The following is a 17476-nucleotide window of genomic DNA, read 5'->3' on the forward strand; positions in this document are numbered from 1 at the left end:
TATGGAGCTGAAACTTTCCAACAGACAGACTGACACTCTCTTCCCTTTTTTCTTTCCTCTCTCTTGCTCTCATCTTTCTTCTTTCCCCTCCTCCAGCACACCTTTGTGTTGTTTTCCTTCCCCTCTCCCTTCCCCCTCCCTTTTCAGTCTCATCAGTTTTCCCCCTGCTCCGTCTTGCATGCTCAGATTTTTGTGAGTGAGCAACCTGAAGGTGTACAGGACAAGATGCTGCTGATGCTAGAGCTGTTTGGACTGCATGCCTCCTCCAGGGCCCACTAAAGAAAACAAGACTTTCCATGTGCCAAGGAGCAACACAACACCCAGAGGAACTTGAGACTACCACTTCTGAACCCCTCTCCTCACCTGACAGTTGAATTTTTGAGACTCTGGAATAGCCTTGGAAAAGAGCTAGAAAAACAAAATGGGGACCAAGTTGTACCAGCTAATAGCACAGGTCTTTCTCCTAGGAGTGTTCCTCTCTGTTGTCCACAGTAAAGGGACTTTCTATGGAGGCCATGTCAACCCTTTCTATGGAAACAGATACAACCTCTACAAGGCTGGACTCAACCCTCACCACTCACCAAACAAGCCCATGACCCGTCACAAGTAAGTTCTCCTCCTTGGACACATAACAGGAACAAATGCATGTTTTATTTGTGTTTCCAAGGTGCAGGGTATTGAATTCTGAAATCATTCCAAGTAGCTGGAGTTCAAGCAGGACCCACCTAATACTGTATTTCCCTCGAGAAACCCATGTCACCAGTGAGTTGCAGAAATATGTTTTTAGTTATGGAATCAGCTTGGTAACAGATCCCTGAATTGACGCTCTGTTTCTGTCTTACTTAAAATCATCCTCTTTTCTGTGGTTCACACCTAAAACCATCTGTGGCTGGGGATAAACACTATAGTGCAACAACGAAGCAACAGTGAAAACAAAGCCATCATGACTGTCATTATGGTGCAGCGAGGGGGTGCAGAGTTGATGACAAGGGTATTGATTCCTCACAGTCACTGTATGTGTGTGTGGTAAAGGGGTGGGGGGCGGGGGGGCTCAATTAGAGGCAAGACTTATGGTACAGCTGGGCACACACTGCCAGGAGGGAGTGGCACAACTGGCCTCCAGTCACTAGAAACTGATTTCAAATGAACTTATCCTGAGTTAAGTAGAAAAATATTTACCTTTTCCAGATTTAACACAAAGGTGAGGGGTGTTCATCTGCTTTTAATCACTGCATGAGAAATACATTCAAGAGATACTGTAAAGCTGATCAACACACATACACAGAGAAGAGTAACAGTAAGTTAAGAACACTATTGAAAGTCATGAAGTTCTGAGATGAAACATAACCTTGTGGATATATTTTGCCTGATGCCTGATGTTTGGCCTGCAGGGCTCTTTTGGTTTTTCCTCCCTCTTCCTCCTCCCCTTCTCTTTTGCTTGGCTTCCCACAAGAGCATTTATGCTTTTGGACAGCTCCCCAGCTACCTGCTGCTTCACTCAAACCGCCACAGAAGACTGCTGATTGCCCAGCCCCACTTAGTCTGCCATGTACGCTCACCTCCACCCAACAAACTGTTCAGCATCCCTCAACCTGACTGCAGTGTCCATATTAAGTCTACACCTTTAACCCTCTCACTTAACTATAAAACTGAATGTATTCCTTTTATCCCCTTACATTTTGCTCACTATTCAATTTATCTGAATATTGAATTTGCCCCAGCAATTATAAAATTACCACTTAAAAAACTGACCTAATTGGCTAACTAAAATAACTCAAAGAGAAAAGTAACTAAGTGCATGCTGCAGTACATGCTACTTTTTTCTTACTTAACACGACTCTTGCAGAAATACATCTATACAATCAGACCCTTGCACCCCATATATTTTGTACAGTTTTATATTGTAAGAACTGGACTTCATCTGTATAAATTGTTTCTAATGGACATTCATCTTGTGTTTTTGGAGGTATTTACTCACCGACATTCACGTGCCCTAAAACTCTGAACAGTTTGCGATTTCAGAGAATTGGCAACACAACATCTCTAAATATGATATTTTTGGAGTCACACGGAGCTGAATCTTAAACTGCCAAACCTGAATTGGCTTACTAAATAGTAAGCCAATGCTGTTTTTATAATAATTTAATGTATGCACTTTAATTTTTTTATTCAGGCTATAAGAGTTCTTATCCACAGCATGGTTGCTATGTATAACAGTGGCCTTTATACTTTCCTTTACTTTTTGACAGCATTGCCAAAGAGGTTTATTTATTTTTATACAGGCCATCGTGCCAGATTTCCAGGCTTACACAACAAGATTAGTTGATTAGCCAGACATAATCAACCAGCAACAGTCAGGAACTGCTTGTTGCTGGTAACTGGTAGTTTTATATAAAACTATAGTTTTATATAAGAGCTGCAGGCACATCTTGGACACAGTAGCCTCTGGAGATGTGTTGCTGTCAGACCACCACTACAGACATATGAGCTCAGTTGTTGTCAGCCTGACTGGTCAATGGAAATAGACACTTTAAAATAACACGTTATGATGTGTGCGTGATTGTGTGTGATTGTGTGTATGAATGCCTATTTAAGTGTGACTAAAGGACTTCACTGGAGCGCTTTTACAGCATGTAAAGTCTAACTCCTCTTTCTAACTTGACTACACTCACATGGACAAAACCTCACTGGATTTTTAGTACGAGACTTAGAAAATTCTCAGCTGTTGGAACACCCCAGACTTTTTGTCTTCATGTTGAATTATTGTCTGTATTTTGGCAGCAAAGCAAGTGATTTGATTTCACAGTCATTCCTTCATTCAGTGCAACCACTTGCTTCTGTAAGAAAAATATATGGCCCCCCAGTGGGTGACTGTGACATCTTAGACAGTTACAGTACTGTACCTGTCACAGCTCTATTGCAAAGAAGCTAATTTTCTTCCAAAGGTTAAACTGTGGCTCAGGAAGTTCAGATTTCATGATTTATGTTTTTGACGAAAGGTCTGGGAAAGAGGCAAAAATAATTGAAAGAAATCGCTTTTTGAGTATTTTGGAAGTTCTTTAAGATTAGGATTAGCAAAACAATGACTATTTTTCACACATCGCTTTTCAGTTACACAGCAACATATAACCACTGAACAGGTGCCAAGAGTCATACATAGTCATCACTGGGAAATGGGTATTGGATAAATCAAATAGCACCCTGGGAGATGGCACATGTCTTTACCAATCAGATTAGAGACATATCTGAGGGCTTTTTCTTTGATGTATGGGACAGAGATCAAGGGGGAAAGGTCAATAAGTTAGCAGAGGTTAAAGGTTAGAGGTTGCTGTTGTACGTTTATGTTGAATGTCCAGTGGAGAGCAAGAATGGAGCCAGTCTCCTGCTAAGGGTCAAAAAGACCGTGCAGCAAACTCCCAAGCTACCTGACACTTTTCTTTTAAAATCCATCTGCAAAAGTACTCAGGTTTATGTAAGAACAGAGAAAAAGATTAGTTGCTTTTTAAAAGCTGCTGTAATAAAATATTAAAGGTATGAAACAAGGTTGGATTATGATTCAGTTTATAGTTAATTGGATAGGGTGTTGATTCTGGTGCGAATTTCCAAATAATTATCCCAAGCAAAGTGTAACTGAGAACTTACATCGTTAAAGTAAAGCATCTACATTTCAGTGCTTTGTTATTTTTATGCAAAAGTCTTCCAATGAGCCACAGCTGGCATGTACAGGTGTGCTTTAACTTTTAAGACTAAAAGACATTTACAACAAAAAGTAAAGTTATTGTTCACTTTTGTTTTTAGTCAGCAGATTTAGGCATAAAAACGTCCTGGTTATGAAAAGATTATCATTTTGGTAAGAATGCAGTCTGTTTTTTGTTTTGTTTTTTGCATTTTATAATTTACATGTAATAGAAATTTGCAGGAAAAATAGGGCAGAAGGTGAATTAATAAATGGAATAAGTCCAGCTATAGGAGTTCTCTTTGGAGAGAGTTACACTTGCTGTGTCTCTTGTTTTCAGTCTTTATGCTAAGTCTGGCTGATAACCTGTGACTCTTACCTTCATACTTGGTTAATACACAGATCAAAAGATCTTCTCATAAAAGCCGCTGAATAAAAAGAGAATATTTCTATTTTTATTTGCCTGTGAAGAGATTTGTGTTGCAGGTTACATATGACTGATATTCTGGTCTCTTCAGTGCATCAGGCCTATGTGTACAGCTAAATAAAGTATCACACTGACACTATTTCACTCTTATTGCATACACAATACCCCCTTTGCTTTGTAAATCTAATAATTCTGTTTGAAAATGTTCTTTTCAGAAGCACAGAGAGCTTATTCAAAGTAGATTATGTACTTTGGAAAATGCCTGAGGATAATAAAGTTATTTTTTCAGTACATCTACATGTACACAAGCTTACGTTGTTGCTTTTAACAGCTTAATTTCCAAAATGTAAGCACGTGTAGTCACTTGAGTTTAAGCTATGATGACTAGAGCTGGCTTGGAGCTGACCCTGTCTGCGAATGACAAAGTGATCCCTTTGGTCTTAAAGCTGGGAGTAGCATGCCTTTACCTCTAATCATTAGGCATAAGCACAGTTTTAATAATCCCTGGACCATGGGAATTTCAAGACCTGCCAGTTGGCTGGAAATAGGCTTCATTAAAAGCATATATCAAAAGAGATGGGCCTTGGAGTTAGACCAATGGTCCTATTAAAGATCATATTTTTTTTTCTTTATCCATTCCACTCTTCATAAATCTGTCGGACCCAAAAGCAATGGACTCGGGTCAAGCAGTCAGGAGTTCCTACAGGTGAGAGTGTGGTTAGTAATGAGGGAGGTAAGCCCTTTAGTGCCACATGTCAAAACAACTGAGGCAGTATAGGGAAAAGTAAAGAGCCTGACATGATGAGGCAAGGCAGAGGAGCTTTGTGATATATAGAATGAGGGAGAGGGGAAACGTACAACACAGCAAGAGAAACACTGATATGACTAATTAAACATAACCTGAAGTTATAGGAAGATTTATAGGAAAGGGTGAATGAGAGGTGATTTGTTCAGGCCCATCAAACTGTGGAGGTGTAGCCACAACAATACTTTCCAAACACATTCCACATGTGAATTTGAGATGGGAATTCTGCTTTTCTCTTGGGAGGCTATGAAAGGATTTTAAGGCTGAAACGTTATACTTCAAACATTTACAGTGGGACCAGACCAGCAGTCACAAATGCCATACTCCAGTGACATAAAAACAGACAATACTTGGAGTAAGGAAGAGGGAGAGAGACAAGAAAAACAAATGAAAGTGCAGTTTTCCTGTCGTGGTGAATGGAGATTTTCATACTGATTGAAAAGGAAGACTTCAAGGTCAGATTAGGCCTGGAGACACATAACATAGTTTAATAAACAAATTCAGTTTGTGTATTCAGTGGGGATTGGGTGGTTCAGTGAATGTGTGGAGACGATCAGTTTGGGGTGTTTCCCTGCCTTCTTTTTGTTTTCTTTTGAAAAACATCAATGGTTAGTTTCATATAACACACAAAAAAAAATATTTAGCACTAAGTAAGTGAAGTTAAATGACTATTACCAAAATAAAGAGATTATTTGGAAGATCAACATTTTCATTCATCCAAAAAGTGATTACTGTGTCATTGATATCCATTTATTCCGCCTTACCAACAAAGTAAAAACATACCCTGAGAATTTTCAAAAACTGAAACTGAAACTTAGTATATCTCCTTTGGGAACCCAGGCCTTCTTGCATAAGTCTCTACGGGCTTTGCACATCTGGAATTGGGCAGGTTCTTCCCCTTTTTCTATGAAATTGTTTCAAACACATGCAAACAAGCTAGCTGCATGTTTCTCCAGAAATGCTGTTGAGGGTTTGATTTTTTTTTGAGGAATTTAAGGACAATCATAGACATCCAGAAACCACCCAGCATTGTTGTGCTGTTAAGCTTTCTTTCATTGTCATGTTGAACACATGTCTCAGTCTCGGGTTGTGTGCACTATCTTCAGAGACATTGCCTCAACTTGAGCCAGTCACCATGTCACTCCTGCTGCGAAACAGCCTCAGAGCATGATGATACCACTACCATGCTTCACTGTGGCAGGGTCTGGAGTTCACCAGGCTCTAAGTTCTGGCTAAATATTTCAGTTTTTGTCTCATCATGTCTGGGAATCTTCCTTTTTCCAGAGTTTTTAAGAGTAATTCAGTGTAAATTGATGGGAGAAGGTGCAGAATTTTCACATTTACAAAATAAAATAGGAAACTGTACTAGTGTGTAGTCAATCATTTCTTACATACAGTAGACCTCTTGTCTTTTCAGAGATCGTGCATTTAGAGGCATGACTTCCCTGTGCCAATGTGTCAGCCTCACCAACTCATCACTGCAGTAAATAGTACTGGCCAATAGGTTATTTACTAATATACATTTATTAACCCTGTAACCTGAGTTTTTGAGACCTCTACTTCATCTGTGTGATTTTTTTCACAACAAATGTTTGAGCAATAAATTACACAAAAATACTGGATGTAGCAAAATTATACAAATTAAAAACAAATTTATTATTAATGACTTTTTTTTCAATTTGTCATAACTTTCAATAAACTCACGTTTTAAAAATATATATATTAATTTTCTGGCAATTATTTAATGTTTCAGGCTTTACAGTGTTAGAGCCACCATGGTGTCTAACTGCAGTTTCACCTCTACTCTATATTATGATCAGGTGTGTTGTATGTTTGGAAGTGCTATTTGCTTTTAACTATAAGCTTTAAATAAACTCGACTTGACCTAGGTGACTTGTACTGTGTGGTACTTTATGGGCAGCCGACCCTTCTCATCTGTCCCCCACAAGCTCTAAAACAAACACACCAGAAAGTATTTATACTTTTTAACAGCAGTGACCTTGTACCACACTGGCTGACAGATGAGGTATGGAAAAAGCTCAGAATAGGCTATCACTCCTCTCTCACCTTTTCACTGTTCTGTCTATAGCTCTCTGATCTCATATCATACACATCAGGACTTCTCATTTTTTTCCCCCAAAGTGTCCAGATTAACAGCCTTCTCACAGCTGGACATCCTCCCACACACAAAAGCAGCCCAAACAAAGTTCTCACCTACTCTGCAGCTGCTGGAAGTGGCTGGAGTAATAACAAATACTAAAGCCAGTGCTCCTGCTCATATATGACCACTTCCACATCGAGAGTTCATATTTTTGGAATAAAGTTTGTGTAGTCTTCTTTTTGCAGAGTTGAGTGGTCTCTGTGGATGTGAGATATAACCCAAGGTCTTTATTGCTTGATTATGTGTCTATAAAATCTGCACACGTGAGTATGTGTCATTGTCTCTACAGCTGACTATTTTATTGCTTTCAGGCTTTCAAGCTGAAACTTAACATTCGTCTTGTAAAAACAGGTTTTCACACAGCAAAGGCGACCTGCTGCTGACCTGACCGACAGCGCAGCGCAAAGGGACGGGATTTATATCAGCACTCAACTCTGAGTTTCACAAAGCCAGAAACCCCCCTTGTATGCAAGACAGTGAGGATTAAATATCACTCATAGACTGAAATGACACTGACAGAAAAATGACAAAAAAAATGTGAAGCAGAAACAGAAAACTGTGGACAGGGAACCATTTTTCCCCCCTCATGTACATCTGGATTGCTGCACTTTTCGCCATTGTGTGAAGTCTGTGGGTTACATCTCACAGCTGTGAAAATGGTCACACACTTACTATTCTCTATATCAGGGGTTTTAAACAGAAGGCCTGGGGACCAAACCAGGCCCAGCGAAGAGTGAAATTCAGCCCACTGGACAGCTTGAGATAATGTGAAAGACTGCATAGATTTTAAACTTTTAACTATATGTTCATAAGTTTTACAGTTTTTCCTACTGATAAAGACTAACCAACCCATTCATTCTACTCCAAAGTAATTAACAGATAAACAATTTTAATGACAGGAAAGTTCCTTTGTCCCCACTATTAGTGAGTCCACAGTAAATTAACAAAAATATATTATAATTACAGGATAGTAAAATAACCTTTTCTGCAATTTTACATATTTATCATGTAGTTTCACTGGTCGGGACAACTATAGATCAAAATGGGCTGTATGTGGTCCACAATGTAAAATGAGTTTGACATCTATCTATCAGCAACTATCAGCTTTTAAGAGCTACACAGAGACAAGTTTTGAAGCTCTTTGAACACATAAGATGAGAAAACTAAAGGCATTAAGTTGGATTTATATCACATAATATACTGAAGCCATTCACTATAGTGCTGAAATATTTAGGTTGACAGTATCTATACCTTTTCTATACTGCAGGAATCTTTATCAAAATCTTCATGTGACTTTGACAAACACATTTGTAACTGCTTACTTCTCTCTCTCTCTCCCTCTTTTTTTTTTTAAAGTCATTTACTTTGGTGCCAAAAACTCTGTGTATTCTCTGCAATAAATCTCACTGCGAACAGCAGATGACAGCACAGGGAGTGATCAGTTTAAAAGTCCCTCTGGCCTGGTAAAGAAAAGAGCCTGCAGGTGGGGAGGGAGAAGAAAAACAGCACAAAAGCAAATTATTAAGAACAACAGAAATGTTACAGGAGTCCAGCTTTTGAAAAAAAAAAAAAAACTTGCCAGAAAAGATGATGCAGCATCATTTGTGTTGTCAAATTAAGCTTGCATTTCTTATTTCAGTGACCTAATACATTATTCCAGTCAGTTCCCCTTTTTTGTTATGCTAAGAAAATCATTTGCACCAAGTAGTAAACTGCATGCGTGAGTTATAAGTACTTAAAGAACTCCCATCATACCACATCAGTTAAGGTCGTAACTGCCACTTCCTTAACAACCCATGACCTGCAGCAGGTTGTCAGGCTGGTATGAAAGGAGCTCTGTCATTCTAACTTTTGCCCTTTACCTTCTACTGCTATTAACATATGTCAACACAGGGAGAGTGGTGACACACACATACACACACACGCTGAAAACACTGTCAACACATTTGCAGAAGGACACAGCGGCGCAGTGGTTTCTCACACATTCTAACAGGCTCCCTCTCTGTTAGCCCTCTGAACCTGTTAACTTGGCATGTAGACCCGCCTCGGCCCCCGTGTCCCTCCCTGCTGCTCCGAACACTTCTATTAGTCCTGAAACAGCTGTGGAGCAATGCTAAGTGCCGCATGTGTTGCTAAATGCTCCCCTCTGAATGTAAGAAATGCTTCACATGTGAGCCTAAAGAGAGCAGATCATCATTTCCTGTGTTGCACAGAGGCCAGGGGAACATTTAGCAGTTGCTATAGCTGCACTGGCTATGAAGAGTGAGAGCGAGTGGGACAGGGAAAGTTCAGTGTGATGCAACAACTGCTCAAAGTTGTTACAGTGAAGTTAGTGCACATCTGAGCACTTCCAGGATTGAAAACAGTCTCCATGAATGTTTTTGGTGCTCAGCTACCCTAAGTAACTAAAAGAAGCAAACCAAGCTTAAAGGACTTTCAGTTTTCTTAGTATACTTACATAAAGTACACTATGTAGGCTGTACAATATACTTATTTGCATGGTTTTCTGGCAGGACTGGACTAGCATTGTCTGAAATTGAACATGACACGGTGCATTTGCATATATTTGCAACTTGTAACGCATGTGAAAAACACAAACTAAACATCAAACAACACCACGACACATTACATTCACAAAATCTGCCATTCTTAGCGAACTACCTAGCTCTGGTACAGTCTTTGATGCTGACTGCATATCTTCCTCCTGCTGGGTAAAAATTCATGGGTGGTCTCTCCTCGTCCACTACATTCCCAAATTATTGACCAATGAGGGTGAGGGATGTCACCAGAAACTATACTTACAGTAGCTTGGGACTCCTAAGGTACTTGGTCTTTTAGTACCATAGATACTGTAAGCAGTGTATGTACTGAGACTGCAATTCTTCCAGCACTGAGAGGGGCAGTATATATGTACAAATGTTCACGTATCTTTACACGCTAAAGAAGGACACTCACAAGCACAGGAAAAAATTACACATGGCACAGCAAATACAACATGTGGAATTTGCCGCTACAGCTGTGAAAGCGTTTGCCAGAAATACACGTTACAATTTTTTTCGAGAGAATTTGCACTGCAGACAAAAAATCAGCTATGGGCTAAAATATTTCCAGTGTTATATAAAGCTTAAGCTAGGGTAATGTAACTAACATTATACCTCATGGTTACATTAGGCTGACACCAACACCGCATGTATTTAAAATAGTTTTTGAATAAAGGAGCTTGTGTTGAAATGTTTGAGCACTTGCTTCCACCAGTGGGCAATTCCTGTAGTTTCAATAAGACTTCCATTTGTGTGGAAGTCCATTGGAAAGTGACTCTTCAACTTCCTTATCCACATCAGTAAACCCTTTCTGGATGAGTTTAAGGCCTCACTTGCTATTTTCGTCTTAATGAATATAAAAGATGCCGTTTTTGTAAACTGAAGTCCATTTTGCAATTGCACTTCACTGATTGATGAGTGTGCAGCATCCCTCAGCTTTTCAGTCAGAGCTGCTCCTCACTCGTATCATCCTGTTCCAATACAACAACTTGGCAACAACAACCAAGCTCACTTTAAGCCTTTGCAGCAGGACTTCACTAACCAAGGGGTGTTGCCAAAGTGGCCACCTCATATATACATTTATATACAATCTATGATTCCACACACAACTGAAACACAACTCACCGCCTGGGTATTTGTAGTATGCTGCATCTGAAAGTAATTGGGAATACTAGTAATTAAACAATCCATTTAAAATGTCAAAATTAAAAAAAAAAAAAAATACAATTTGAGAAAGAGCAAAGGAATCCTTACTCAGTCCATCTGCAGCTGTAGCTCCTCAATGAAAAGCTATCTTTGATTTATAAGATCTTTTATTAACATCTATCAGCTAGATCAAAAGCAAACTCAATTTTTTTTATTAGAGTGCCAATAAAAAGAGAAAAACATAACAACACGGGCTTATTCATAATCCAAAAGAAGAATGAGCTGTAAAAGATTAAACACAACAAAGCAAAGATTAAAACACAGGGTCAATAATATCTTACAGAAGGTTTTATGAAGCATTTTCATCACTTTCAACACTTTTGATGGAAGAAATAGCTTTCTGTTACATTTTGCCTGTTACACTCCAACAGTTTTAATTATGCACAATAAAACAGAGTCTTCTTAACTTCAATACACTGAGAGTTTGCAGTTACAGCTTTACTTTTTCTGGCATGTTCTGTATTTTAAAGTGGCTAATGTTTTAGCCATTTAAGTCTACTGTATATTGCCCTGTTGAATTAATAGTGCTGCTGCTGAACCACATTTGTAAATTCACGGTCAGTTATAGTACTTTGGTTGCTGTTCAACAAAATCTAAATAGGTTTTACTTTAACACACGTCAGTTTGACGGACACAGAGCAAGACAGGGGCTGTTGACATCTTATTGTCTTATTGTTGTAACATCCCTCTGCTCTCCCCACAGAAACTACTGCGCCTATGTGGTTCAGAGAAACATCACATGCATCATGCAGGATGGAGTGGCAACCTACGTGAAGGCTGAGTATACCACCAAGTGTATCTGGGGTCAGAAATGTCCTGTTGTGATGTGAGTCAATCAAACGAAGTAATACAATGCTGCAGATGTTTTACACTTCAGTCTGCGTCTTAGGAGTTTGGTAGTGATGTTTAAATGTGTTGTTCTTTCTTTATATTTGGCAAACTGCAGCACAATGTAGAACATACTCCACATCAATACTGCCCTCTAGTGTTCACTTATATATTACCCTTATTAATGCACATCTGTGATACTGCTGATAACTTGTTATTTATTTTGCTAAATAAAATAAAATGCAGGGACATCTGTGTTACCAATTCTGTCTCTGTGCATGAAAATGATTAAGATCTGTTTTTTATTTATTAAGAATTCTGGAAAGCTGTTGTTCTGTTTTCTTATTATTTGTTGAAAACATGAGAAAGTAAGAAAAAAACATTTTAACTTGGCTTTAACTTGTTCTTAGGCAGATGTACCTTTCTGCTATCTGCTCTCAAAGTGTTGTCTAGTCAGTTTCTCTTCATATACCATTCGAAAGACTTCACACAATGGGAACAAGACGGGATTTTCCGTGTGTGTGTGTGTGTATAAAGAGAGACTGATTCACATTGGATAGAAAATTCAGCTTAAACTAAATAACAATGTAGTTGGGTGCTAACCCAGGTCTAATCCCCTGATGCCATCATTTACACCACGATTATCTTAATCTCTTAATCTTCCTCTAATCCCTGTTTAATCTCATAGTGAACAACCAAATCCTGTTATCTCTGCTCAGCGCCATCTTTCCATCCTGTATTTGTGCTCATGATTGGTGAAAACAAAAGTACTTCTAACAGTAAAACCTGATATATTTCACTTGTAACATTTGCTTAATCACTTATTGTAAGAACATTTATATCATATTTCTTTCAGGTATAGGACATTCTACAAGCCAAAATACAAGGTTGGTTTTAAAACAGTGACCGAGCTCGAGTGGAAATGTTGTCCCGGCTATTCTGGAGAAAACTGTTACGATGGACCCACGTCGCAACCAGATATCGCAATGCCACCTTTCAAGGGTGCAGCTATTCCCCATCGCCCAAGTGTGAAGGGCTTCCCCCATGGCCCTAGACCTCCTATTGAGCATAAGCCTGGAGGAGGCCAGCTGGAGCCAGGCAAACCCTTCCCGGGTATACCCACAGGAAAGACAAATGGTGAGAAGAGGCTCCAACTGGTTTATTGTAAAATCTTGGAGTATTAAATTAACGACTGTCATTAACTCTGCAATGTTTTTGGATGTTTGCGCATTATTCTGTAATTGAAACCACTTATTCCCCTCATATTTGACATATTTACGAATGTCTCTAAAACATTCCCTTTTCTGTGATTTCCCTTCAAAATACAGGCAACAAATATGGCATTTCAGGTGTAACTGGTGAGCGCTTGGACCGCATCGAAGAGGACCTGCGTCGCCTTACCCAGGGTCTAGACACTCTTAATGGGGTGGTGACTGGCCTTGAGGACCGACTACGCACATCACTCCGGGAAGACACCAATAAAATTCTGGTGTCCTTGCTGCCGAACAAACCTCGTGTGCCTGACTCTCCTGTGGGATTTGGGCTGATCCCAGATGGGACTCATGATGGGTTGGATGGGGCAGGAAGCTTTACTGGATTTGGTGATTTAGCAGGGAGAGTGACAGAAGTTAGGGATGAGCTGCGGGCCAAGACTCATATTCTAGAGGAGATTCAGGTACTGCGCCATAATGCCTGCTGATAGATCATTTGATACATTTTTTTTGCATAGTTGAAACAAATAAGGCCTCATTTCTTTTTTTATTCCTTCAATAAATATTAAGTTTTGTTTTTGATCTGACTTCTGTTCATCTTTAGGGGATGGTCTTGGGTCATGATGGCCAGCTGAAGAAGCTGTTGGAAGGAGCTATAGGCAGGCCCATCCCTGGCCCTGACACCAGTTCTCTTCTGGATGAACTCTTAGATATCAAGCTGGCAGGTATAAGGGCTGAGATCCTGGATGGCTTTGAGCGCCGTCTGACGAACCTCGAGAAGCACTGTGATCAGAAGATCGGGGAGGTGCAGAGGGAGTGCCACAGGGAGCACATGGATGGCCAGCAACAGATGCAGCAATCTCTGGATGGCAGAGAAACTGGACTCAGGGAGGAGTTGGGATCTTTGCAAGCTCAGATTCAGGGTCTAACGCTCACTGAGAGCTGCTGCGGACAGGTATGACATATATTGTTATATTACAACCCCACCTAACAGCAATAAGCTGTAATCAGTAATCTGCTTATTAATGGAAATCCTGAATAATTCTGGTTCTTTACGCATACAAATGAAATTGAAAAGTTTTTGTTTTCCAAATCTTTAGGCTAAGCTTTATCTCCTGACAGTTGCTGAAACCTTATTGCATTATTCAAATTTTGACGCTCAAATAAAAATTTCCCAAAACACCAGTCTGCTATATTACGGAAGAGGATTAGGGCCACCGAAAAAAAAGTGGGGACATCTTTTTTTCTTCTTTTCCAGAATTCTGATAAAAAAAAGTCAGAATTCTGATAAAAAGTCAGAATTCTGAGAAAAAATAATTCTGAGAAAAAAGTCCGAATTCTGAGATTAAAGTCAGAACTTTTTTCTCAGAATTATTTTTTCTCAAAATTCTGACTTTTTTCTCAGAATTTTGAGATTAAAGAAAAAAGGTTCTGAATTTTTTCTCAGAAGCAAAGAAGGAAAAAAAAGACGTGCCCCTTTCTTTTCCAGTGGCCCTAATCCTCTTCCGTAGTTATATTAATTTGAAGCTGCGGTGCACAGGAAAGCAAACACTCCCGTACTTAAACAACAGTTGCCTGAAGATGCTTTATATTGTAAGGTAAAGACCCAACAATTATAAAGAGAAAACCCCAACAATCAGTTGATCCACTATGAGTAAGCACCTGGTGACAGTGGGAAGGAAAAACTTCCTTTTAACAGGAAGAAATCTTTGGCAGAACCAGGCTCAGGGAGGGGCAGCCATGGATGAAGACAGGACAAAAGATTAAAAAAAGGAGATAAATAATAAGTAATTATTAAATGCAGAGTGGTGTAAAGAGTGCTTCTCCACTCTATGTTCAAAGCCCCACCATAGAGATGACTTCATATGTGCTAAAAAGCCAGTGTTTCCCTCTCAGACCTTTGAAACACACTATACTGAAATGTTATTATGGAGTTTTGTTGAAAGGTACTAAAAATACCTTGGCTGCTCCAAATCCAGCTCTGAAATCCAGAAAGGGTCACATCACTAAATTGTAACAATTTATGAGTGCAGTTTGTTGGGCCATGACATGGGTTACACAACAACTAATGAGTTATTGATTGTTGCAGGTGAGCAGTCTGTCTCATCGTGTGTCGCTGCTGGAGGAGTCAGTTAAAGGCTTAACGGAGTCACAAAGGCAGCTCCGGACCGCATTTAATGACCAAACCATCCACATAGACACCCTGATTGAGACTCGACTGGTGGACATAGAGGGCCGAATAAATGCCACAAGTGGTAGTTTTGACGGGGTAGAAGGGTTTCCTGGTGGTCTGGATGGTTTCAAGACTCTGTTTGAGGACAAGCTGAAGACCCTGGAGGAGAAAGTCTCTGTGGCTGTGGAGGAGCTGAGTAACGCCACAGCCCCGGCTCTTCTGGAGGGGCAGGTGGTTCCTGCGCTGGAGACCGAGATTGAGTCGGTGAGGAGGAGAGTTGAAGGAGATCTGGATGGAATTCAAAAACAGTTAAAACACCTGGAGCTCCTCTGTACCACCTCTTGCCCACCCTCGACGCCACCAGCGGGAGGTGTCAGCGGCACTCAAGTAGAGGACGAGTGCAAAGAGATGGAAAAGAAGATGACAGTCCGTCTGGACTCTCACTCTAACCAGCTGGATCGCTTAAACAACACCCTTCAGAACTTGCTCTTCCGGATTGCCCAGGAGGAAACAGAAGGGTCTATCCAAGGAGAAATCACACTGCTAAAGGTCAACATCAACTCTGTGAACCGCACTCTGAAGGGCCTAAAGGACTCTCTTAGCTTTATTGCAAGTGAAGTGGGACATGCTAATTCCACATGGGAACAAAGAGAGCACCAACTCGTCAACCAAGTGCAAGGAATCACCAAACTCATGGGCCACCAAGCCTCCCTCCTTGGAGCTGGGGAGAGGCGACTGGTCCAGCTGAAGGGGGAGCTAATGTCATTGAAGAGACAGCTGGCTGGGGAACTACAGGGCTGCCGCAGCACAGCAATAGAAGTGCAGAAAGAGGTAAAGGATGTCGATAGCAGGGTGACCCAGGTAGAAGGCCAGTGCAGCAACCTGAGCGAGCTGGCGGATCACCTGGAACGGATCCGGGCGGAGCTTGAGAGACACTCTGACTCCTACCTGTCCCAAGTAAACGGTACCTTGGCAATCCATGCAGAACAGCTAGCTGAGCTGAAAGATGACATCAAAGACTGCAAGGCCAAGGATGCTGCCAACCATAAAGGAGACCAGTAGCATTTCAGCTAGAGAGTTTTTTTAAAAAATTAAGACTTACGTGTGGTTTTTATTAGCCTTCATTTGCTTCTGTCCCCTGTCTCTTAAACCCACTCTGCACAGACGCAAATTAACCAAACTAGTGAAAGTCATTTCCCTGTGAGCTTCTCATCCCAGTTCATCCAGATGTCCTGGGTGTTTAGATGAATCATCTGGAAAGAGAAGAGGACAACACAGAATACAAAGACACGCCTACGGTTGTATAGCTGGGCAATATTTTCTCTCAAGGTTTTATTCTAGAGGGCATTTCTCTGATCATGATTGTTTTGTTTAGACATTTTACCTGTTTAACTTATATGAAGTGACTGGATTGTTGTGATATTAAACTGTTTGCATTAGAGAAAAAAACAGCAAAACACAGTGCTGCTATGGGTTTTTGCTGAGAAGCACACTCAACAACCTCTGTGTGGACACTTGCCTTGTTTTTTTGTTGTTTTTTAAAAAAAATACTGTATGTCAACTTGGTGCTATTTGCATTTTTGTAAACCTTTGTTTGTTTTACACGTTTAAAAATGCCTTATACAAATATATCTCTGCTTTGTCTGTTGTGTTCATTTGCTGCCACTTGGCTCAAAGTTGCAGAGAAGTTCCATAATTCACCATTAGGGGGCAGTGAGAACACACAACACGGCGTGGTCGACAGTAGAGAAACAGTCTAAAACAATAAGTACAACTTTATCTGTTGTAGCGTAAGGAACTCTATACATCATCTAGTTTATCAAGTTCATTTTTCTGTTTAATTATTATAATTATAAGTTGGGTGGTAAGTACTTCTCCTTAAACCAAATTCTCTAACCCCTCAAATTCTCCACTATATTTCAGCTTCAGTGAGCTACCCTGACCCTACTGAGTCACACTGTGCTGTGGTATAGCAGAAACAGCATCATCTAGGTCTCTCTCATCAATACCTTGGAAACCTTTCGGCCTTTTTCTTTTTGTTGTTTCTTAACGTGTAGCCATTCCTGTAAAAATAAAGTATGTCATGACAACTTTCACAGTAGAAAGCATTCCTAATGAATTTTTTTAAATCTACACCTTCATAAAAATCTGATGTAACACTGGAATAATGATTATTTTTTTACAGCCAGCTCTAGCCTATTTCTCTGAAGAGGGCGATAAAAATGTACCTGCCAAGATTTTGTCTGTTTCACCCCAATATTCTTTAAAAAGATCTGAAAAACATTGTACTCTTCTACAGTCTGTTTGTGTCCTTCATTAAAAGGGTGTAACCAGCAACCAAAAGCTGAAAGTACATTAAACTGTCCACTTCACAGAGCAGTAAACTTCCTCCTTCTAAGAGTTTTTTTAATAAAAAGTTACCAAATAATTTAAACAGCAAAAATAATTT

General features: G+C 40.0%; 1 protein-coding gene across 3 annotated transcripts in view; it reads left to right on the plus strand.

Annotated features, from left to right (window-relative positions):
* The window catches only part of emilin3b (elastin microfibril interfacer 3b), a 39104-nt gene extending 21976 nt beyond the window's left edge, over positions 1 to 17128 (plus strand). For all 3 annotated transcript variants that reach the window (XM_005448812.4, XM_019350241.2, XM_003438880.2), the window contains 6 exons: positions 97 to 606; positions 11519 to 11641; positions 12500 to 12780; positions 12972 to 13318; positions 13459 to 13809; positions 14944 to 17128. In XM_005448812.4, coding sequence (XP_005448869.1) covers positions 422 to 606; positions 11519 to 11641; positions 12500 to 12780; positions 12972 to 13318; positions 13459 to 13809; positions 14944 to 16089 — 2433 coding nt within the window. In that variant the 5' untranslated portion in view covers positions 97 to 421 and the 3' untranslated portion in view covers positions 16090 to 17128. The remainder of the gene's footprint in view (positions 1 to 96; positions 607 to 11518; positions 11642 to 12499; positions 12781 to 12971; positions 13319 to 13458; positions 13810 to 14943) is intronic.
* The last annotated feature ends 348 nt before the right edge of the window (positions 17129 to 17476 follow it).

Source organism: Oreochromis niloticus, linkage group LG20, assembly GCF_001858045.2.
Source record: "Oreochromis niloticus isolate F11D_XX linkage group LG20, O_niloticus_UMD_NMBU, whole genome shotgun sequence".
In the NCBI taxonomy this organism is placed as follows: domain Eukaryota; kingdom Metazoa; phylum Chordata; class Actinopteri; order Cichliformes; family Cichlidae; genus Oreochromis; species Oreochromis niloticus.